The sequence below is a fragment of the Pollicipes pollicipes genome, unplaced genomic scaffold, assembly GCF_011947565.3.
Source record: "Pollicipes pollicipes isolate AB1234 unplaced genomic scaffold, Ppol_2.1 Scaffold_3216;HRSCAF=3773_pilon_pilon_pilon, whole genome shotgun sequence".
Classification (NCBI taxonomy): Eukaryota; Metazoa; Arthropoda; class Thecostraca; order Pollicipedomorpha; family Pollicipedidae; genus Pollicipes; species Pollicipes pollicipes.
This window is the reverse complement of record NW_023596251.1, coordinates 877,348-901,176: the sequence shown is the minus strand read 5'-3', so window position 1 is coordinate 901,176 and position 23,829 is coordinate 877,348. Positions and strand designations below refer to the sequence as shown.

The following is a 23,829-nucleotide window of genomic DNA, read 5'->3' as shown; positions in this document are numbered from 1 at the left end:
TGTCGAGGCGGAAACGTTGATTCATGCTTGTTAGCTCCAAATTCATGATGTCGTCTTGGCACTTTTGGCTAATTTCCTCCATTGAGCGAAAATACGGCTCAGGGTGAAGTGCATAATATAACTTCACGCCCCCCCCCCCCCCCCCCCCCCTGTAGCCCGCCACATTTATGCTGACAGCATCAAAAGAAGTGGGACAGGGCAAACGTTTTTCGAGAATTTCTATGTAAATCAACCCAACGGGGTCCTGGTCAACTAATCCCTGAGAGTTTGTTGGGAATCATCTTGAGCTATCTTGCATATTCCCTATAGTGTTTAGGATCTGATTTAGGACGTTTTAATGAACGTTAATCGGAGAGCAAAGTGGTTGGACAAACTCCACATCACATATTTGAAAAAGACACCCAAGCAAAGGTATGCAAAAACATTCGAATGCGGACAAGCCTTAACCTGTTTGGTGAAGATTCTACTAACTCGGTGCAACACAACATGATCAGTGCGCGACCACTTAATCCCCTGCAAACATGTCCACGTTTATCGCTCTTATCACACGCATTATCACTGCGCGTCATCCGCCAAATTCCCTGTCTGTTGCCGAGCCGAGCTCGCGCGGGGGCCGTCGCTGGTCTCGTTGTGGGCGCGCCACGACCGTTGTTGGTCGGACTCACCTGCAGTTGTGATGTCCTGGTTAGGATGCGTCGCAGAGGGCGGGGAAGCTGCCACACCTCGTCCCACCGAAACGCGTGAATCCAGCTGCCCTGCTTCAGTTGGTTGGGGTTATCATCCTCTGTTCATGACAAACAAAGTGGTTGTCGGTATGATCAGTGCCACGAAGACAGCAACGCCTTTGGAATATCGTTTCAGGAGGTAGCACACCCCAAAGAGTGCTGTGACACACGCTTGATACAGGAGATAGCACACTTCCAAAGAGAGCTGTGACACGCTTGATACACTCACCATTGGTCACGCACACATCTCTATCCAGCCCGCATCCAGATGGATTCAAACGTACGCAGGAAAAGGACGACTTGAAGCAATGCTACTAATGCTGTGAGCCCATCTGGGCTAAATACATCTTACTATTTGGCGCGGAAAGATAGCTATTGCCTTGCTATGCGCCCAATGTACGTCAGCTGCCCACTACGACGGTAAATGCGTGATGCTATATGCATAACACGTAATGTACAAATAAGTGCTAATTCACTCTCAAAGCATACCGGTAACTTTTCGCCGGGGCAGTTACCCGCAGGGGTCGTACTATATAGCTAAATAGACCAGCGAAAATTGCCATCTTCATTTGTATGTATATCTAAAGCCAAGCTCAATCACATGTCACGACACCCATCTTTCAACCTGCACCTGACTGTTCGTCACCGCTGCGCAAATAAGCAGCTACCTCAACGGCTGTTGTGACCCTGCTGAAAAGCGGCGAATTTCGCTCGTGCGCGTGCTGTGACCCTAGGGATGGCTGAGCCTGCGCCTGCGCAGGGGCCGGTGAGCGCGTGGGTGCCACCAGCTGCTCCGGGCCGCCAGGCCGCGCCACTGCCGTCTCGGCCCGGCGCACGCTGGTTGTCTTTTGATGGCGGAGTGGTATTGAGGCATTCCAGCTCCAAACACGGTGTGGGTCATCGTGACCTTCCGACTCAGCCTCCTCCGTGTCGTGAGCCATTAGTGCGGCGTGTGTGCATGGTGTGTAGACTGTGGCAGTTTCAGATGGTTGATTGCTTTAATGTTTGTTTATTGGTAGTGTAATGCACGTATTCGAAGCGTGCATCGTGCGTGGCTGGCTATTCCAGCCCCCCCCCCCCCCTCATCCACTCAATATTCACAATTTCTCGCTGATAATGTCATCTTTCTTCACACAAATAAAGTCATCAAAATGTGTCTAAAACGGGCTCTCCTCAAAGTTTGGCTCACTTTCTTATCGAAGTTGGCAGCTAAAGCCCTTAACTTGATAAGAACCTATCTCTGCTTCTGGTGTGCTAAAGGTGAGCCATTTCCACGCAACATGTGGTACTCATAGATCAAGAAAATCATAATGATGCAAGACCTCAAGCGACTACGGTATGAAAGCTGTTTCAAACCCCGGTTTGAGAAGTTCTCGAAACGAGACGGGTATGCCACTCACGGTACACTACGTTGCTCCACGCTGTGTTTGATTCGTCCGAATCAGCTAGGGTCCATGTTTTGATGTCCATGTTGTAGACGTCATACGCCTGGTCCCGATTGAAGCCCCCTCTTGTCTCTGAAATGACAAAAGCATCGCTAAAAAAGTATCACCGACTTTGGATCACTGATGGCTCGGTTGCTTTCTCCGCGGTTGATACAGTGGTTATCTATCTATACAATGGAAACAGTGATGGTCTGGGTATTGTATAGCTGCTAAGTGAAGCTGTGAGTCTTCGTAATAGCACGCAGTAATGACGCATCGAGAAGAGTACGTCTGTGCTATTGGAGGGTTACAGCGAACGGGCTTATAAATAGACATACACGAGCTCATCCACACATCTGCTTGATTTCACCGCAGCAGGTCAGCTGCTTTATGTGGGTTTTCCGGTAACGCTATATTTGTACGCTACATCGCAACACTAACAAAATGAAAATGCCACACATCCACAGCCATGACAGATGGTCCAACACCCATATATATATATATATCATTGTCTACTCATACAATTTCCAATGGACATGATAGGGTCTGTTTTTGTTTTTTTGGCTCGGGACAACCTTTTAAAATATGTGAAGACTCCAAGACCTTCAAATCACCATGTCATCAAAATCAAATGCAAATGAAATAAAAAAATTAAAAAATAATCAAATAAAAAGATATATATGTGCGTGTCTGTGTGTGTATGTGTGTGTGTGTGTGGTTGTGGTGTGTGTGTGTGTTATATGCATGGTGTGTGTTTGAGTGTGCCAAAGTAAGAAATATGCAACTCTTTAAGCTGACAATATACATATATAGATATAGATAAATATATATATATATAGTATATATATATATATCCTGTGGCACCCAAAAAGTTTACGTTCAATCTTGGTTAAGTATTTAGTGTGTTAAGTGTGCTAGTATTTGGGCATTTCGCTTACTTTCAAAATCCGATGATGGGCCAAATCCGCATCCGCCGACCTGGAAATACATTTAGTTATTCAAAAGTACTCAGTGGCTTACGTAGGTACATGAATACAAACATTATGAACATTTGATAGCATTATTGTGGCCTCGTTAAGGGGAGTGTTCTATATTTGTATGGGGCTTTTGAACTGAAATAGCTATCCGAAAGATCATTCGGTGTGATTGCACAGCTCTGCCTTCTTAAGGCCTAACCTCCCTCTAGTTCTTTGAGCTTATACGCCCGCCGAAGACGCGCAGATTTTTGTGCAGACTTTTTCAAATCACCCAGGCCTCCATGACACGATAGTAACGTCATTCAATCCCCTTATTCCCTTGCCACGCAACGATCATGCCATGGCAATGAAATCGCCGAGGCATTCATATCTTGGCGTTCGTGAGCACAATTTCCGGACATAACGGTCGTCAGTTGGCTCCCATCCATCCTGCGCAAGGTACGGTAACGCAATCGAACAATGAGCTATCAGGAGCATGTCTACTAAATAGAGTAATTTTGCTGTCTAGAGCGGTCAGATCAGACACCTCGCCCAGCCTCTTTATGCCTCACTCTCTCCCTCCATTCTCTCCCTCTCTATGTCCCACTCTCCCACCCTCGTCTCTTCTGCGTCCCACGCTCCTAATCTCTCACCTGGCAGAGGAGGGCGGCGAGCGGCACCAGCGGCGACTCGCAGCCCCAGCGGCTCTCCACAGTCAACCGGCGAGCATGGCGCTGCTGCGCGGCGACCCCTGGTCATGTTCACGCCGGTCACTGGGGGCCCGACGCGGACCACGGCCGCGGCCATCCTGCGCACGACACCGGAAGCCACGCGGGAAGCGCCGCGAGGTCGCGGCAGAGTCGCGATGGGCGACAAGCCTGTGACGCTGTTTACGCTGTCATTCATTTTCGGTTTGGTCTTTTTAAGCCCGTGGTATGAATGAGCTTTTACAAGAGGGATCTGAGACGCAAAAACCCAGCGGATGTGAAAGTCGGTATCATCGGTGTGCCTAGGCACAGAAGCGAAAAAGCGTCCATGCGAGAAAAGCAGCAGGTAGATAGAGTGAGCGATAGTGAGTGCGAGAAATAACGTTGAGAAAAGAGGTTGCCAGCGAAGAGATAACAAGACAGAAAGAGAGAGAGAGAGAGAGAGAGAGGAGAGAGAGAGGAGAGAGGAGAGAGAGGAGAGCGAGAGAGAGGAGAGAGAGAGAAAACGAGAGAGTAGAGCAAGAAGAGAGAGATAGAGAGAGAAGATAGAGGAGATAGAGAGAGATAACAGAGAGAGAGATGAGAGAGAGAGAGAGAGAGAGAGAGAGAGAGAGAGAGAGAGAGAGAGAGAGAGAGAAGAGAGAGAGAGAGAGAGAGAGAGAGAGAGAGGGAGAGAGAGTGTATGTATCTCTTACCACCGTCTGGTCCGCCAAGACGCCCCGACGAGTCCTGAGCTGCTGCCGGTGTCGCGGCCGAGTAAACGACTCTACTATTCACGAATGTGCCCCCATCTACTAGTCACTCGGCGGCTCAATTAGTGATGACGGTGGGAATACCGCATCTGTGCTCTGTTTCCATTCTAGTTGTCAAGGTGAGCCACAGACGGTAATGTACCAAACCAAGTGTTAAAATATTTATTTTTTACTACTTTTGCACCAACTGTTTTCTGCGGTAGACTGATTATATTATACAATTGGAAGAGCTCGATCCGTGTCAACGAGATATGCTAGTTATTTCCTGATGGACTCGATCAATCTGCATTGCTTTCGGAATGCCTCCAGAGCCTTCTGCTGACCGGACTGATGTGTCGACCGAATGCTCTGCGTGCCGGAAATGACGAGGCAGGCCATTTTAAAGGCTTTGGTATTTGAATTGATCCATATTTGTGCGTTGTGGTGAGAGTACTATCCACTATACGATAATTATGTAGCTAATAAAGCTCGGCGCAAAAGCGCCACTAAAATGAAACCGAAAGTGGTCACCCAGGGCGTCTGCAGTATACTAGATGTAAACTGATGCGCTGTTTTGAGTGAAACACCATTTCGGATCATGCCATAACTCTTTAAACATTTAGTCGTCTCTGCCCTAAAACGCGATTGCATGTGCTTCATTACGTCAGTTTTGGTATGCAATGTAGTAGAAAACAGGTGTCATACAATTATATACCCGATTAAATTATGACTTGCATATACATTAAGCCATATCAATAAAATTAGCATGTCATGAAAACATTTTCACGCCTTTTTGGTTGACGGCTAGAAGAACAACCTAGGCCCAACGGCGCACCATCTAGATCACGTGGTTGAGATGACCTCATTTACGCACCAGAACACGCCGGTTTTGTGGTCAGCCTCACACATCAACTTGCGACGCATCTTCCCCCCCCCCTTGATCTCACGAACTGCCGTCTGGATCTCGTCCTCGAGTCCCTCTAGATTCTTCGGTCTTAGTCTATCGAAATTTGCCTTGCGATGCCCCCGAAGGGAGAAATCTGGGCGGCTAAGTGGCGGGAAGGGTGCTGACCAGCTGACTGCGCTCCTCCGGGTGATGAAGCGGCCATCAGCCCCGTCCCGCTTTACCTGCTGCTTGTGCACGGTACGGCAGCAGTGGGTGCACTGTGCACCAGCATATCCGCTCCCAGGTCACCCAGAACCAGTTCGTCACGGTGACCGGGCGCTCTTTATTGACCGGTGGGATCTCACTGTGCGTGATCTCAAAGAAAAGGGAGAGACGATACCGTCTCCGCTAAGTGGCGCCAAGCATCTGCCTTAGGCTTACAAAGTGAAGTCTCAGGGACCTTGTCCGATGGAGCACGTCCCCAAATTTGATAACTCTAACGGTTACTTTTCGAAGGCTTGCCGTGCAGACGAAAGTGAGTCTTTACTAGAAGCCAGAAGTTGTTGAAGTCCTCGGAAGACGTGCGTTTCTGTTTAAGTCAGCCGCAGTCAGTCACCCTCTGTCAGCTTTTGACGAACAGGGATCTTGCAAGGGGTGCCCACAGCACTCTCGAGTGTCCGATGCGTTGTATTGCTGCTCACGTGTGTCTCCTTCAGCGAGATACTGCGCCGAAGTTTGGGTGTCTGGAGGTGTTGAGCTTCCAAGTTTTTGGCATTTCAAAGTATTGAAAGAAACGTTGCCTTGAACAAGTTATGTTCTTTAACTTTGAACACCTTACGTAACTTTACGGACGCCCGCAAGCAGCTCTCCTTGTCGAAGCCGTTCGGGTGCAAGATTTCTTTTCAGTTAATGCTGTGTTAAATTGATGAACTTAGTTTCTTAGTACAAATGAGCGGCGTTGATACCTTTTCGTGCTCGCCCGATTTATATCTAGAGTGGCATGGTATGTGTGAAACAAAATAACAAGTCGTTGGAAGGTATTATTCCATCTTTTTGTACTTTTTTCTTATTGATACATCAGACGCGTACGATTTGATCCAAAGTACCAGTTTTCTCTACATCCTTCTGCGTATTTGAGAATTTCGTTTTGAAGCAGCCAACCCTGCGGAGGAAATTTAAATTGACTCCCGCCTACCACTATGACAGTAGGATACTTCATTTGCATTGATTTTTCCAGCGTGTGTGTTCTGTAATGTTTGTCATACACTAAGGTGTCAAAATGCTAGTGTAATAAATGTTACCAAAGCTTGAAACCCCGCTTAGACAAAAGATACGCAAACATGAAGCTATTTTCCCGCGAATTCAATAAAACATTAGACTGTGGCTTTGATTGCTTCCTATTAAAACCATAAAATGACGTTCACTACAGCGGCTCTTTTCGAGGTGCATTTTACCTTTGGGAATGGGAGCATCAGATGATTCGTGTGACGTACTGGCTCAAACATAAACCAATGCGCTTCTCGGTAACAGGCTTGCGCCAGCTGGGTCAATTACAAATGTTATTTCATTCGCACCAGTAGAGGTGCGTGCGGTGCCTGTTATGACAACAGTCGCGGCTGCAGGGAAAAGACATAGTGTCGTTATAAAGTTGTGAAAGCGTAATTTGGACTCGAAAACAATTAAAATATATATCCTTTCTATACTATGACGGCGCTGCAGTGGTACTATCCAATCCTTTTATTAGAAGTAAATAGTCCTGAGGCTTCACTAGAGTATACTTTTTTAAAATATGCCACAAAGATGGGACACTACCTGCAAAAACGAAGTGAGTTTACCAAACTAAGTTATAAGATACTGGCTCTATATTTCCAAACATAAATGTGATGCCCGAAATATTGTGGATATCCTTTACACAGATATTGAAGAATATTAGCCATTTTTAGTGATAGGTTGTGGGGAGGGTGTCTATCAGGCCAAGCTATGTGAAGGATACATTTACATTGCCAACTCCAACACGAAATACAGTGATCACGATGTACAGTATGATGTAAGCACTCTGCGAGACGCCTCCATCACGTGACGCTTACTGTGTGTGACGATTAAGCTGTGGGTTATACCGGCGCGGGTTAGAACGGTCCGTTTGTCGGAGTGACCTCTCACATCTCACATTACACGCAGTGTGACTTATCTGTGACCTGGAGTTCCAAGCCGCCTTGCACGAGCACGAAATATAAACTTATTCATTGAAGTTAGTTACAAATGTCTTGAAGAGTTGAATGGTTACTCCAAAGACCGGTAGGGCAGGGCGAGGGAGAGTGTATTTGCTGCGAGAGAGTATATTTGGCGAGTGCATTTACCCATGATGTGACAGTGCAGGAGGAAATGCTATGAACATATATTGTGGTGCTCCTACTCGGCAGGCAAAACCGACAGATAGGTGGTCGAGCCGAGCGTGTGCACGGGCCTTCAGGTGGCAGAACGCGTGCACGAGCCTTCAGTCGGCAGAGCGCGTGCACGAGCCTTCAGGTGGCAGAGCGCATGCACGAGCCTTCAGGTGGCAGAGCGCGTGCACGAGCCTTCAGGTGGCAGAGCGCATGCACGAGCCTTCAGGTGGCAGAGCGCGTGCACGAGCCTTCAGGTGGCAGAGCGCGTGCACGAGCCTTCAGGTGGCAGAGCGCGTGCACGAGCCTTCAGGTGGCAGAGCGCATTAACGCTCCGGGCCCGACACAGATCTTCTGGATCTGTGCTCAGCAAGGGAATCCATCGCCCTGCAATGGCTCCGAACATGACAATTATAAACTTGTGCTAGATTTCCATCATGTCCCAAATAAAACAGTATTCATTGTCATGAACACCATGAAACGAAATACGCCTCAGTCTGTGTGCGTGCCATTGCAGCAGCGTGGGTGTTGGCTGCATGGCCTCGGCCACCTGCCGAGTATCCAAGCATTTGTTGGTAGCAAACATAGTTTCCCAGCGCTCCGCGCGCCTCGCGCTATATTATTGATACAGGGGGGTGGGGGGGGCACCGTTTTCCCACGTCGCTCAGGCACGCCGACCGATCATCCAATGCCTTTGTTCCCTGTCAGTCTCATCCAGTGACCCCGCTGACCGTGGTCAAGGCAGCAGGCAAACAAGCATGGCGTTCGGGCGCCCGCAGCGCCACCTCGCGACAAACTACCGCATCTGTACAGGATGGCATGCTAGCCGTAACTGAATTGTTAGCAGCAGCGACCCAATATTTTATAGCTTTTTGTGGAATGTGCATACACGTCTCGCATCAAAGCTTCCAAGACATCAGTTGCACGGAGGCGGTTGCAGACCTCCGTTTTTGGTAGGTAACTTGTTATGCAAGGAGAGTATTAAACGCAACATTTCTGCCACAGTTTCGCTGCATTTTGTGAAATAAAAATCACAAATTCGTTCATTTAATCACACGCACCCCTAGCTCTGGGAATATACACACGTCATCCAGATACGATACAGATGTGCACTCAGATGTTAAACATGGGGAAACTACTGGTGTTGGTCTTACATTTTTTAGATGGCACGTGCGAGCACTGGCCATGTAACTCATTTCCACATCACACTTAGGACGTCAGGCTTCCAAAACAAAAAGATTCGCCATAGGCGGCTCGAGACTGCGGTTTATTAGATCGACTGCGTTGTACAAGCTCAACTGAAAGCGAGGGTGTGTGGCAGGTGCGCCACTGTCTGAGCCCGGCTGGGGAAAGCGATAAAGCTCACCTAGCCAACCTCCAAGTTCCCGGATTTCGGCCACTTGGATTTGCGTCCCTGATGTCAAAATAAGAATGAAAGAAAAACATTTGCTCCGTTCTAATATTGTTTGCATGTTGCGGAAGCGCTTAGTGATACTAAGTAACAACCCCGGTGTGTAGTATGCTTCCGCCACAACTATGGATTATCTAAAAATGGGGAATCCAACTACACGATCCCATACATACATTACGACGACTATGCATCAAACATATTTGGCAGGAGCGCACTGAGGTAATCAAAGATAGGGGAACCGATCAGCCGTTTGATGAGGAAAAGTGACGCGAAGGATGCTTCCCCCTTCGGTCGCACTGAGTCCGCCTAATGTTTGCATTTCGGTTTTTATCTTTGCACACATAAAAATCTATACATTTTGAGCTGAACTCTGTCAAGCTGAACAGTCGAAATATAAATATGTCTATCTGCCCATCCTTTTGGTTATTCTACGAGCAATACGACTATTTAGTGACCCCTGACTACCTGAGTGGTCGCTCAAACGCTGCTTCAAGTATTTTCCGTAGGTCAGGATCGAACCCACGCACTCCGATCGGCTGCGGTATCGCAGCCCATAAACATCTCCTGCCAGACCCAAACTCAGCTGAAGGCAGGCATGGCGAATCTGAAGGGAGGGACAACCCGAGCGGTCACTTCCAGCGCGAAGTCAAAACGCCTGATTGCGCCTTCGGACCCGTATTCGGTGTGAACTGACCATAATTCTGACGTATGCGATGTATCCGTCCAGCATGGCAGGCGACAGGGGGAGCGCTGCCAGCCTGAATCACTCGGTTGTTATCGACCGTTCTCGGTGACGTCATTTGGTTCAAGGGCGTAGCAGCAGAGCGTCGCTGCAGTTCTTCGTCACAGCGTCACCTGGTGGCCGCGTACTAGCGCCGCGTGGCGGAATGAAATCCCACTGGTCAGAATCTGTGGAGAGACTGGGCAGAGCCCCGGCCCGGCAAGAACGTCAAAATAGCACACCGACTCCGCCCCAACTGTGGCTGCATCGCCTGTTCCTGTCCCAATTCTATATGCTCAGCCGAAACGAATTTTCGATTATTTGCAGTTTGAAAATTGTGAACAGGCTTGCGAAAAACACAAGAATGTTTTGCGAATGTTTGTCGCAACTAACGGCTCTTCACACCTGCTTGGTCCCCATGGCCGAAGCTCAGTTATTCCAGTCATGCAAAATTGGGGAAGTACTTAATATTTTTCCGGTTGAAAATGTTACCTACTACTACAAACCGGATGCCTGAGGCAAGAGTGTGATGGAAATGCAACGTTACAAGAGACACTAGCCTGATCAGCTGCATGCAAATGCTGACAATTTATGCACGCACTAATTACAACATTGCACTTATTGATTAACACGGATGGTGTGCTGGGGATGGTGTATTTCTAACGGCAGCCGTTCCGTCACGCTCCAGCTCGTGGGCGGTGCTGAACTCTGCTCGGTGACGAGGTGACGAGACATGGCGGGACAAAGAAGCCGATGGCCCCCGATGGGCACTGCGCAGCGCCTCTTCCACCACAAGGGTACTGTGTGCGCGTGTGGTTCGCACATAATAATGTACAGAGCATGCGCCAGCCTCTGTACTTTAGCAGAATGGGCAAGGCTCTGACCGGAAGGCGCGTCCGCAGCAGCTGCTGACCTGATTTTAGGCCCGCGATGGGGCGGCTCTCGTGCATACGCTTGAGGCCCGAGGTTGGTAGACTGTGCACGACCTCCAGCGCTTCCAAATAAAGGTCAGGATGGGTTGCAACCCCACCCCCACCCCCACCCCCCTAAGGTAGTTGGGGGATACCTCTCCGGTATGTCATGCAATCTCGCCTCAACTTTCGGTGTTCTATCGCACCTAAACTTTCAGGACATTTCATGACGCGTGTTTTAACATAAAAGCGTGTCCCTAGCAATGTTGCTTTCCGAGTAGCTACTGGCTTTCGGAACACTGCGCGGCGATCCACGGCTGGTGCGGGCGACGGGCGCCAACCGACGATGTAGACGGGCGTGAACGGCGTGCCGACACTGCTACATTAGCGGATCCCTAAATCATAAACAAGTGCAGACACACGGCTGTTAAAATTCCGTGTCACTGCGGAGCATGTTCTCATACATAAGAGCGTGTTACGTTCTCAAAGCGGCATTTTCGGGAAAATTTGACTTTTGCCTAGCCCAGGTCAGTTATTGACCTAACAATATGCCACTTATTGCTTATTGCGAGATGGCTTTTTTCAGGTCAATCCATTGCTTTTTCCGCGAGGCCCTATCCTTCTAAGTTTTGAAACGGCATGGGTTCGCATCGACTTCCCTCTTCCCCTTTCAGTTTTCGTTATGAAAATCGGCGAATCAAGGCGAGGGTTAAGCGTCCGCAGCCCGGCACAAGTGCTTTCTAGCCCTGCGTCGGACATGCGGCCTCTCCTGTGCCCGACACGTTGCCGCTTAGTGCCGAACGTGCGCCCATCCTAATGCTGAAAGGCCCCTGCTGCGTCAGACACGCGGCCGCTTCTATGTCAGACACGCGGCCTCTCAGGTGTCGGACACGCGGCCTCTCGGTACCGGACACGCGGCCTCTCAGGTACCGGACACGCGGCCTCTCAGGCGCCGGACACGCGGCCTTCGGGTCCCGGACACGCGCCTCTCAGGTGCCGGACACGCGGCCTCTCAGGTACCGGACACGCGGCCTCTCAGGTACCGGACACGCGGCCTCTCAGGTACCGGACACGCGGCCTCTCAGGTGCCGGACACGCGGCCTCTCAGGTACCGGACACGCGGCCTCTCAGGTGCCGGACACGCGGCCTCTCAGGTACCGGACACGCGGCCTCTCAGGTGCCGGACACACGGCCTCTCAGGTACCGGACACGCGGCCTCTCAGGTACCGGCACGCGGCCTCTCAGGTGCCGGACACACGGCCTCTCAGGTACCGGACACGCGGCCTCTCAGGTACCGGACACGCTGCCTCTCAGGTACCGGACACGCGGCCTCTCAGGTGCCGGACACACGGCCTCTCAGGTACCGGACACGCGGCCTCTCAGGTACCGGACACGCGGCCTCTCAGGCGCCGGACACGCGGCCTCTCAGGTACCGGACACACGGCCTCTCAGGTACCGGACACGCGGCCTCTCAGGTACCGGACACGCGGCCTCTCAGGTGCCGGACACACGGCCTCTCAGGTACCGGACACACGGCCTCTCAGGTGCCGGCACAACACCGGTCCGGTATCGGACACGTGGCCTTTGCTGTGCCCGGCGGCCGGCCCTGTCTCGAACACGTGGCCCCTCCTGGACCGGACACCCGGCCGCTCTTGTGCCGGACATTTGACGGTCCCGGTGACCGAATAGCGACGCTGTAGTGAGCGGCTCACTGCCGCGGCAATGAGGTTCTGGTGCAACACGCTATGTTAAGATGAAGAGCATCAAAATGGCACAGTGCGGGTTAATGCAGCAAGTATTTCACTCCTCTTCCACTATTTTCATGAGCTTGTGATAGATGCCCATTAGGTCTTAAGTCCATGGCTGGAAAATATCATGAATACAGTATGCACGTGAACATGCCGATGGAAGTTTGGCGGAGAAATGTTACAGGCGGTTACGATACGAACGATGCCCAAATGTTACTTTAACGAAATAGCCGAAGCGCGCGAAATCAACAATGATCAACCAATGCCTCTATGCATGGCTCGGCACGCGGACATTGGCCTGCTGGCCATGTAACTCAGGCTTATATGGCTTATCCAGTGTTGGATTTCTGATTGGTGGTTATTTGTGGGAGGGGAGGGGAGTTTCGCCAAGTAGCGGATAGACATCTCAGTCATAGACATAGGCTGAGGCTGCTGATATGAAACAGCGCAGTAATTCTGAAGTTCAAGGTGACGCAGTTTGTAACATAAAAAGACGTGTACAATTGAATGCAAATGCATCTTTATAGGTCAATTAAGTCTTTTTAACAGTCCTTTCTGCCAACACTGGTATTGCCACAGTGTGTCATGATAAAGAGCATAGGGTTTGCTACATGCCATTTGTGGCTGCGATGCGGCCGTTAACCAAACACGTTCTCGCCTTTCTCCGTGCATTCGATGTCTTCGATCTGAACCCAACCGACGTGCTCACCAAGGGGGCCGCAATTTCGCAAAATGTGGGGGGATGAGCAGTGAACATTGCCTGAACTGTTCCAAAAAAGCATGCCACCAAACAGGCTTTTCTGCCGATTTTGCCCACTTTCTTCTCAAAGTTGTGGGACGGGGTAGCTGAAGCTCAAATTATGGGCTAAAGCCCCAAACCGAATGTGAAACTACGCCCCTGCGCTGAACAATCTCAGACCGCTGCGCCGGCCGCTCATGCACTAACAGCCACGTCCTAACCACCGGCACTTTTGGCATGCCATGCAAATGATACTTGAGTGCAAATGAATCTTCCGAAACGAAACGAAAACATATGATATTTATGACTTGCAACAATTTTAGCAACACAACTATATTTTTCGTGGGGTTTATCATGTTTATAGTTCCATTTCAACAGTTTTGAATGGATTTGGCTCTCGGCAACAATAAAGGCTCTTCCAAATTCATCCAAATCCAAATGCAAACATAACATTCCGTAGGGAATAGGTTGAACCGAAATTTAACGCATAAAAAATGTGCATAAAAGTCGTCTGAAACGGAAGTCATTCTCGGCTCCTTTGAACCCAGCATTGCCCCTGACTACCTAAGTGGTCGCTCAAACGCTGCTTCAAATATTTTCCGAAGGCCAGGACCGAACTCACGCACTCCGACCAGCTGCAGGGTCGCAGCTCATAAACATACCCTGCTGATCCCACGCTCAGCTAGAGGCAAACACGGCAAATCTGAGTGAAGGGACGGCCCATGCGGTCGCTGCCAGCGCAAAGGCAAAATGCCTGACTGCGCCTTCGGATTCGTATTCGATTCGAATTCGCTAGAATTGTGAAACAGTCGATGTATCCGTCCGGCATGGCAGGCCGTGGCCTGAGCACCGCCTGCCTGACGCACCTGGCCGCTATCGACCATTCTCGGTGACGTCACCAGGATCGAGTGCGTAGCAGCAGACCGTCGGCATAGTTGTCTTTCACAGCGATACCTGGTGGCCGCATACTAGCGCCACGTAGCGGAATGGAAGCAAACCTGTGAGAATCTATAGAAGAGAGTTTGGGCAGAGCGCCGGCCCGGCAATGTCAAAACAGCACACACTGACTCTGCCTCAACCGTGGACGCATTGCCTGTTCCTGCCCCAGCTGTATCTGTTCGGCCGGAAAAAGTTTGCGATGATGTAAGGCTTGAGAATTGTGAACAAATTTAGTAAAATACTGAAGAATGTGCGGTGAATGTTGACCACCTTTAACGGGCCTTCGCGCCTGTTTGGTTCTCACATCCAAACCCCAATTGTTCCAGTAATGCAACATTTGTGAAGCATTGAATTCATTTTTTCATTAATAATTTTTCTTGGGTTTTTTTTCATTCATTTTCAATTTTCCACTTCATTCAATATTTTAAGTCTGAAAATGATGCCTCGTCATTTCAACCGGGTGTCTGAAGGAAGGACTGCGATGAAAATCCAACGTTGCAATAAACATCAACCTGATGAGTTTCATACAAATGTATTCCAATTTATGCATTTCTTTATTACAACATGCACTTGTTTATTAACGCGCCCGATGTCCTGTGGGGCAGTGCATTTCGAATGTCAGTCTTACCGTCACTCTCCAGCTCCTGGGCGGTGCTGGACCTCCGCTCGGTGATGAGGTGGACCGCGGCGGGCTACACGGCAGACGTCCGGCACCTTCAAGCGAGGCGGCGGCGGTAGCTTGGGGATTCGTCACAGCACCGGCTGCACCTTCACGAGACATGGCGGGACAAGATGCGCGATGGCGGCCGATAAGCGCTGCGCAGCGGCTCTCTCCCTCTCTCTCTCTGTATAGATGTTAATGATGTATGTATATATGTATATATGTTACATGTGGTTAAAGATAGTACGTTTATCGACGACAAACGCATATGGAAACATTGAAGTTTGCAATCAGCTTTTTATGAACACAACACTTTGTGAAACAGAACGGGTACAGTTGTATCCCTTTCCTGCATACTGAGAAGTAAAGTCTGTAAATATTATGTGTTTATGTGGTTAGGTAATCTATTAAATATTTGGCTACTCGCAAGCCGTTCACACACACACACACACATACGTTCCTCAACAAACCAAAATTTAATCGGCACAGCAGATGCATTTCAGTTAATGTAAAACCAGGCATATGTACTACTCCATGCACCAATATAATACAAAAATACTTAACCTTGCCTCAAACACGTTTAGTTAGCTGTCCTACTGATGGAAATGCCTTTTCTCCGCGCGTATTAATAAAACGCATCGCGAGCCTATTGTCCTCCTGAGGTACACACAAGCTGCCGTGCCTCTGAACAGAAGGCGACCCTCTCCCCATTCGATTCGGACACGTGGCAAAGGAGACGCCCGTCATGCCAATGTCATGCGCAATCGCTCGCAACTACTTGGGCTGATTCTTCTGTGACCACGCGATTGCACGTCTGTACGCATATTCGGTGCTCAATGACGTCACTCACGCTCAGCCAGGCTAACTACCTCCGGAGTCCGGGCGGCACTGACGATGATCCTCGGTTCGAAGGTTCGCTCAAGGTTCTTCTAGATCGGGCTCGCTATCACTGGCCGGAAGAATACTTTCAAACGCAGCCTCCGCGCAGCGCCCACTGCGCGTGCAACAGTGATGCAGTAGGAACACATTCGGTTGCACAAGTGATTGCAGCGACTGATAAATAAGGCTCTTTGAAATCAGATGAAGGTGATGTAAGTACAACTGGAGTCCCTGTGCAGTTCTGCACAATTCTATGAAGTTGCGATGTCTATGACAGGTTTTCACACAAAAAATACATCAACGTAAACGACTTCACGGAATAAACCACCAACACCATTAATTTAACAATTCGTCAGTGATCTCTTTCTGGGCGGATAGCAATCAGGCGCTTCACCACATATGAAGAGGTTTTACAGGCGAAAGGCAGTTGTGGACTCAGTGAACGTAGATTGTAGATCGAAATGGGATCAAAATTGCGTACTGACGTTGGCAAACGACATTCAATCGGGAGTTTTCAACCGTCATTAAAAATTGGAATAAGATTTTAGGTCAAGAATTGTTAAGAAATCGGCATGATTTCAGACAATGTAGAGCTGTCATTCAGAATGGAAGAGGACTTCAGGCAATTTAGAACCGTCATTCAGACTTGATAGTTATGAGTATGTGCGCTCGCACGTCTCAAAACCGTGATATCCGACGCTGCAGTCTCCGGGTTTAGGTTGCTGTCTCCGGAACTGGAAGGGCAAGGGCAGAACCTCTACTTTTCGTGTTACTTTACTTAAAATGTTTATATGTTAAGGGAGCAGACTCAGAGTTATCAAGGCGAAACATACGGTCAAGGTAATCTTTCAACGATGCGAATTGACTTTGAAAGGCTTTCGGAAGGATTCTTTCACGAGGGTCGCCCTCGCCTGCCGGCGCCAGACGCCTGGTGTTACCTGCAGCGGCCGACGCCGCTCTGCTTGGTGGAGACTTCAACCTCGGCCGATCCGTGTTCTTCCCTCCTGAGATTGCCAGCGCGCAGGCTCTAAACTTTTCGTGGCATATGTTTCCCTGGTCGATCCTGCAAAAGGACTGACGTCCTTAAGCAAACATAGGTTGTTTTTTCAAGTTTTGACCTCATTTCGATTCACTCTTTCTAACACTTATGACACTCTTCCCTTTGGCTGGGACAAACCCGTTATCAAGTTTCCGAGATACTCTGCTTGTCGCCTCTGTCTTAACGACATGCTGGTGTTTCGACGCCTTGAACAAGGCATCCAAATTTGATTTAGTGTAAATGTTTCCAGCCCATAAATCGCAGCCAGCATTTTTAGAGAACAAGTCAAGTTACAGGCTCTGTAGATATCAATTTCTGCTATTCGCCACGTTGTATTTGTACAATGGGCAGTGTAAGAAAACGACTCAGTTTCTCAAATGGGCTTCAATACGGGTGAAATCCTTGAAAATCGCGGTGTCGTCACGCTGGTTGGTTTAAGTTGCCGATCATCTTACGGTGATTTTGACTTACCTGCCTCTTGACTCAGGCGCTCTCCACTTTAGAGCGGTGACGTGGCCTGGACGATGAGATGACGTGGTGGCGAATACGTCGTGTGCGATCGCCAAAAACCTCCCAACACCGGGGTTTAAACCCTCAACGTGGGTTTATGGCGCTGAACGGGAAGAAAGGGCTTGTAACTTGCCCTTAAAATACCATAAAACAGGCTTCTAACCGGATACAACCCAATTTACCCATCAACGTTAGTGGGCTAGTCTACCACAGCTGAATAAGACAGCGCACTTCTGCTCCAATACGTTTCCTGGGTGTATATCGGCGGAAGACGTTACTGGGCATCATTATTTGGTCGAAACCAGGTTTCAGCAATCGACGCAGGATCGATGGTATGCAGCTTTAGACGCTGGGCGTGCATGGTTTCGAGAACGAAGATGTTAGTTATTGTGCGCGACTATTGAGGGGTGCCACGGGACCGCCGGCGGGCAGCCGCAGGGCGGGCCTCAGGCTCCACTCGCGATAGGCACGCTCGAGCTGCCCAGCGCTGTTTTGCTGGTGTTGGACGGACGATTACCGCTGTCGGTTTGGTCGCGTGTTTTCGACCGACAGGTTTTCGTAACGGTTTCATTAAATATTTGAGTCGAAGCGGAGGTCAGCACACTTCGAGGGCTCCTCCGAACGTAGAGACTGGCAAATTCGTCAAGTTTTTCGGTGCTAATACTCGACCGGTTTGTTCAATCCTTCGATAGCACGCCGTGCCAGAATCAGGCAGCATATTGCGGCGAACGCGGCTTGCTGCAGTCCTGAAACATCGCTGCGTAATACCAAAACATTCAGCGCATGACACGAAGGTAGACCACAGTTAACGAGATATGAATTGCGTAATTAAAACACGCAGAATGCAGAAAAAAACAGAAAATGATCAAGCGAGCCTGGTACGAACGCCAAGTTCTGAATACTTGACACTCCGTCAGTCCCCGCTCAGCCAGACATTGCATTGCATTTTGCACTTTGTTCCTTTGTCTATGAGGCAATTACGTTATGAGTTCTTGAAGTTTGCATAAGTTTGATTTTTTCTTTGAACGCTCTTCATTTCCATATCTCAGCTCCAGACTGTTGGGGGCCAAATCCACCCATGGGGGCAAACTGGACCTTGGGCGGGGGGGGGGGGGGCTCACTCAAAGGGTACAAATCGACACTCGTGCTAACGAGCAGGCGATCAACTTCGTTAGAGGCTTGTAATCCAGTCATAAGCAATTAGGCAGCAACCAATACGTCGGTACTTTCAGTACCCCTCACTCCCAGTCTAGTTACAAAAACAAACGCACAAAGCAAACTGCACTCTGTATTCATCATCGGCACCAGCACGTAAGGTGAGGTTCACACAAACCACGACACGGACACATTCGAATATGTACAAACACTCAAACGTGTATTGGCAATACTGGCCGGCACACAGTGCTCCACAGAAGCACATGTGCGCAAATGTACACACGCTCACTGAGTATTGCTGGAGACGACACTCGCAGTCGTGCTCTAAAAAGTCGTATCAACAGACCAGTGGGAGCCGTCGCTTACTGTACAGGTGCAAACGCGGAGCGCGCGCTCCGCGATCGCGTCAGATCTTGACTTTGTGTCGCCGCGGCGGCCACGGCCGTTCCGCGCTCATTACAGCCGAGGTGGGACTCTCTCTCTCTCTGTGTCCCCGGCGCCGACCGTCCCGCCGACCGGACAGCAGCAGCTAGAGACGCCAGCTCCCTCCCCCCCCCCCCCCCCCCCTCGAACCGCACAGCCGCCACCGGCGCAGCAGGGCCCCTGAGTCCGCTGGCGTCAGCACGAGCCTCAGCCGACCAGCAGACATGCCAGCCGACCCCGGCCGTGCACAGTGCCGCTGACGTCAGCGCGAGCCTCAGCCGACCAGCAGACATTGCCAGCCGACCCCGGCCGTGCACAGTGCCGCTGACCGGTCACACGGCCCAAGTGACGTTACATCGGCTCCAAACGACGTCACGCCGGCCTTAAGTAACGTCACGGCGTCCCCGCGGCGCTCGAGCGCAGCACCGCCGGCTCGCGCAGGTACCCGCCGGCGGGGCACGTCAGCTCCGGTGCGCTGGCGGCGGGTCCGGCTGACCGCGCCCTGCGGGAGCCAGAGCGCCAACTGAGGTGCTGCTGCCCCAGAGGGCACGTTCGATAAAATGTCACTTCATCATTGTGGCATATGTAGATGCCGAAATCCGACCGTACCGGAATTCAGACGCCATCAAGGCACTGAAGTAGACAATCGGACAAAGGTGACCACATAAATATTAATACATATAGCCCTTCACAAGTCAGCACAGGATTTAGACGAGGACTCTCCGTAGCGCTCTCGCCACGTGACACCTCACCTCTCTCAGGTCTCCGGTAGCGCTCTCGCCACGTGACACCTCACCTCTCTCAGGTCTCCGGTAGCGCTCTCGCCACGTGACACCTCACCTCTCTCAGGTCTCCGGTAGCGCTCTCGCCACGTGACACCTCACCTCTCTCAGGTCTCCGGTGGCGCTTCGCCACGTGACACCTCACCTCTCTCAGGTCTCCGGTAGCGCTCTCGCCACGTGACACCTCACCTCTCTCAGGTCTCCGTAGCGCTCTCGCCACGTGACACCTCACCTCTCTCAGGTCTCCGGTGGCGCTTCGCCACGTGCACCTCACCTCTCTCAGGTCTCCGGTAGCGCTCTCGCCACGTGACACCTCACCTCTCTCAGGTCTCCGGTGGCGCTTCGCCACGTGACACCTCACCTCTCTCAGGTCTCCGGTAGCGCTCTCGCCACGTGACACCTCACCTCTCTCAGGTCTCCGGTAGCGCTCTCGCCACGTGACACCTCACCTCTCTCAGGTCTCCGGAGCGCTCTCGCCACGTGACACCTCACCTCTCAGGTCTCCGGTGGCGCTTCGCCACGTGACACCTCACCTCTCTCAGGTCTCCGGTAGCGCTCTCGCCACGTGACACCTCCCTCTCTCAGGTCTCCGGTGGCGCTTCGCCACGTGACACCTCACCTCTCTCAGGTCTCCGGTAGCGCTCTCGCCACGTGACACCTCACCTCTCTCAGGTCTCCGGTAGCGCTCTCGCCACGTGACACCTCACCTCTCTCAGGTCTCCGGTAGCGCTCTCGCCACGTGACACCTCACCTCTCTCAGGTCTCGGTGGCGCTTCGCCACGTGACACCTCACCTCTCTCAGGTCTCCGGTAGCGCTCTCGCCACGTGACACCTCACCTCTCTCAGGTCTCCGGTGGCGCTTCGCCACGTGACACCTCACCTCTCTCAGGTCTCCGGTAGCGCTCTCGCCACGTGACCTCACCTCTCTCAGGTCTCCGGTGCGCTTCGCCACGTGACACCTCACCTCTCTCAGGTCTCCGGTAGCGCTCTCGCCACGTGACACCTCACCTCTCTCAGGTCTCCGGTAGCGCTCTCGCCACGTGACACCTCACCTCTCTCAGGTCTCCGGTAGCGCTCTCGCCACGTGACACCTCACCTCTCTCAGGTCTCCGGTGGCGCTTCGCCACGTGACCCTCACCTCTCACCTCTCTCAGGTCTCCGGTAGCGCTCTCGCCACGTGACACCTCACCTCTCTCAGGTCTCCGGTAGCGCTCTCGCCACGTGACACCTCACCTCTCTCAGGTCTCCGGTAGCGCTCTCGCCACGTGACACCTCACCTCTCTCAGGTCTCCGGTAGCGCTCTCGCCACGTGACACCTCACCTCTCTCAGGTCTCCGGTGCGCTTCGCCACGTGACACCTCACCTCTCTCAGGTCTCCGTAGCGCTCTCGCCACGTGACACCTCACCTCTCTCAGGTCTCCGGTAGCGCTCTCGCCACGTGACACCTCACCTCTCTCAGGTCTCCGGTTAGCGCTCTCGCCACGTGACACCTCACCTCTCTCAGGTCTCCGGTGGCGCTTCGCCACGTGACACCTCACCTCTCTCAGGTCTCCGGTAGCGCTCTCGCCACGTGACACCTCACCTCTCTCAGGTCTCCGGTAGCGCTCTCGCCACGTGACACCTCACCTCTCTCAGGTCTCCGGTAGCGCTCTCGCCACGTGACACCTCACCTCTCTCAGGTCTCCGGTAGGAATGTGATGTCGCACGGCGAGAGCGAAACGTCACCGGCTGGCATCAATGACGTCACACTGGCTGCCGGAAAGAATGCGTGACTCACTGATCATCGCTAGAGACGGACGGCTCCACCGACCGGGCGCCGCGAATTGAAACGTGACACTCGTGGTTTAATGCACGCTATGGAGCCTTTTTCAACCTTATTCTGGTCACCTCCTGCAGGGTTAATTCGCGACAGTCTGAGGTTTGAGCACAACACCCTCCTAATGAGGTTCAGGAATCTGTACGGTATTTGCCTAGACGGTGTCTGTCTGTCTGTCTATCCCGTTTTGAGTAGCATTGTCCACAGGCTGAACGGCGGGCCGCTGAACAGTGAAATTTGGACCCGCGCGCCGGCGCACGAGGTTTTCCACGGGTAGATCGCGGGCCGCTGGGGTCCGGGGTTCGGGCGTGGCACGTGGCCGAAGGGCCGTTTTGGCCCACTGGCTTCGTACGGGCGGCCCAAAAATATGACCCGACGACAAAGCCGGAGAGCAGCCGTTTTAAAACCGCGGCCACATCTTGACGGCCCGGGGTCGATGAGACGAGAGACTGATACGTTTAGGTACACCACTGAGCGGGGAATGGCATGGGGCTAACTTGCCGTCGCACATATCAAGCGTCACGTACGCAGAGGCGGCCAAGATAGAGTTGGCCGGTATTTAACTTTTTACGTTTAATACCGCAATCGCGGCAGCTAGAGTGCGTGGAGCTGCGAATCAAATTTCAGTGTCGGTCGACGTAATCGTTGTCAGTTCATGTGGACACACGAGTTTGTGCGACGCACGGTTGCACCAGCAATCGTTGAGAAGCCGGAGAGTGTCGGGATTTCGAAAAGCAGTGCCTAATCAACACCCTGCCGTCGAAACTGTAGCAAGGGATCGTGGCCAACCTTACGTGGGGCGTGTGAGCGCAAGACATGGAGATTAGAGTACGTTCTTGGGCCCATTGTTCTGGTTCGCTGACCTTCGCACGAAACCCATGGCACGGTAACACATGAATCCCACGGCGGCGTCTCGGACTAATGTCTGTCTCACTGCCTTCAGGCTAACGCCAAAGACACACAAACTTGACGGCGGCGAGCCGCACGGTCACGCCGTCTGCCAAACACAATTAGACCTCACCCATCGAGACAACTGTGCTGTTTTGGCGCGGCGGGCCGACCGCGGCGAGCACACCACTGCGCCATGGCAGCCGGCCTCACTCACGGTCCGGGAGACCTGGTGCCGACGCTGTGCACGCCACGCTGCCGCCGCCGCCGGAAGGCCTGCTCGGCCAGCTTGGCCTCCGAGAGCGGCTCGATGCGCCAGAAGCTGCCCTTGCCCGGTCCTCCTGCTGCGTGGCACCTTGACGAAGTAGCGATTCAGCGACAGGTTGTGCCGGATCGAGTTCTGCGCAACGGGAGAGCCCGGTTAATTCACCACCGAGTTCTGCTGAAGGAGGATCCCTGCTTGGAGGATCCTGGCCAAAGACAGTACAGGATAGTTTACAACATCGTTGACGAATAAAACATGCAAAGATAGACTGAACTCCACAGTACGCGACGGGAAATTGTGTGGAAAACCGGTCGAGACAGTATTCTTATGGACGGGTTTCATTGCATCCTTCCTGATGAACTCAAGAGATATACTTAGTCTATGGTTTTGTTTGTCATAACAATTAGCAAGGATAGCCCTGTAATTGCTATAGGCTGAATTGAGCTGTTGGCAAGCAGAAACCAGTCCTTCACCAGCGTGCTGCACTCTGCCCCACCGCAAAAGGCTTAAAACCAAGTAAAAGCAGTCGAGGAAGGGGGGGGGGGGCAGTAGTCAACTGCCTTAAACAGAACCGAACGTCATCCTTCTGAGGTGGCACCACGGCACCTGAATCCAAACGGGTGTCCAGAGCCCGTGGACCGCCCGCGCCACGGCTCGGCGCCGCTGCCCTCGCCCACCTGCCAGCCCTTGTCGGCGGTGCGGTAGTACGGGTAGGTGCGCGTGATGAACGAGTAGATGCCGCTCAGCGACAATCTGCGATCCGTGATGACGTCACCGCCTGCACGATCACTGGGCGTACGAGAAGGGCGGCTTGACGTCCGCCTGCCGACCGGAGCCCGGTCAGTCGCCCGAACGAGCTCCGTGTGGGGACAATTACAGGAAGTTCATCATTGCCCCAGGGGGCCACAGATCATCCGCGGTGGCAAAATGGCTGCAGGGTGTGACTCAGCGCTTAGGTGTGGAATGTGCGCATTGTTACACAGACAGGAAAACGCGTTCTGTTGGGGAAAACAAAAACAAACGATCTTTGTGAAAGCGTGCATGATGCAATGAACACAAGCGCCTCTGTCCATCACCGACCCCAAGCAGTGTTCCCGCTAATTCTTGACCACCAGCAGCGCTCCTGCTTAGT

General features: G+C 51.7%; 1 protein-coding gene across 1 annotated transcript in view; it reads right to left on the bottom strand.

Annotated features, from left to right (window-relative positions):
* Positions 1-19,319: 19,319 nt before the first annotated feature.
* The window catches only part of LOC119090988 (forkhead box protein K1-like), a 16,797-nt gene continuing 12,287 nt past the window's right edge, over positions 19,320-23,829 (bottom strand). Inside the window, 5 exon segments of the mRNA XM_037213713.1 lie at positions 19,320-19,448; positions 21,399-21,476; positions 22,650-22,769; positions 22,771-22,832; positions 23,375-23,475. Coding sequence (XP_037069608.1) covers positions 21,404-21,476; positions 22,650-22,769; positions 22,771-22,832; positions 23,375-23,475 — 356 coding nt within the window. The 3' untranslated portion in view covers positions 19,320-19,448; positions 21,399-21,403.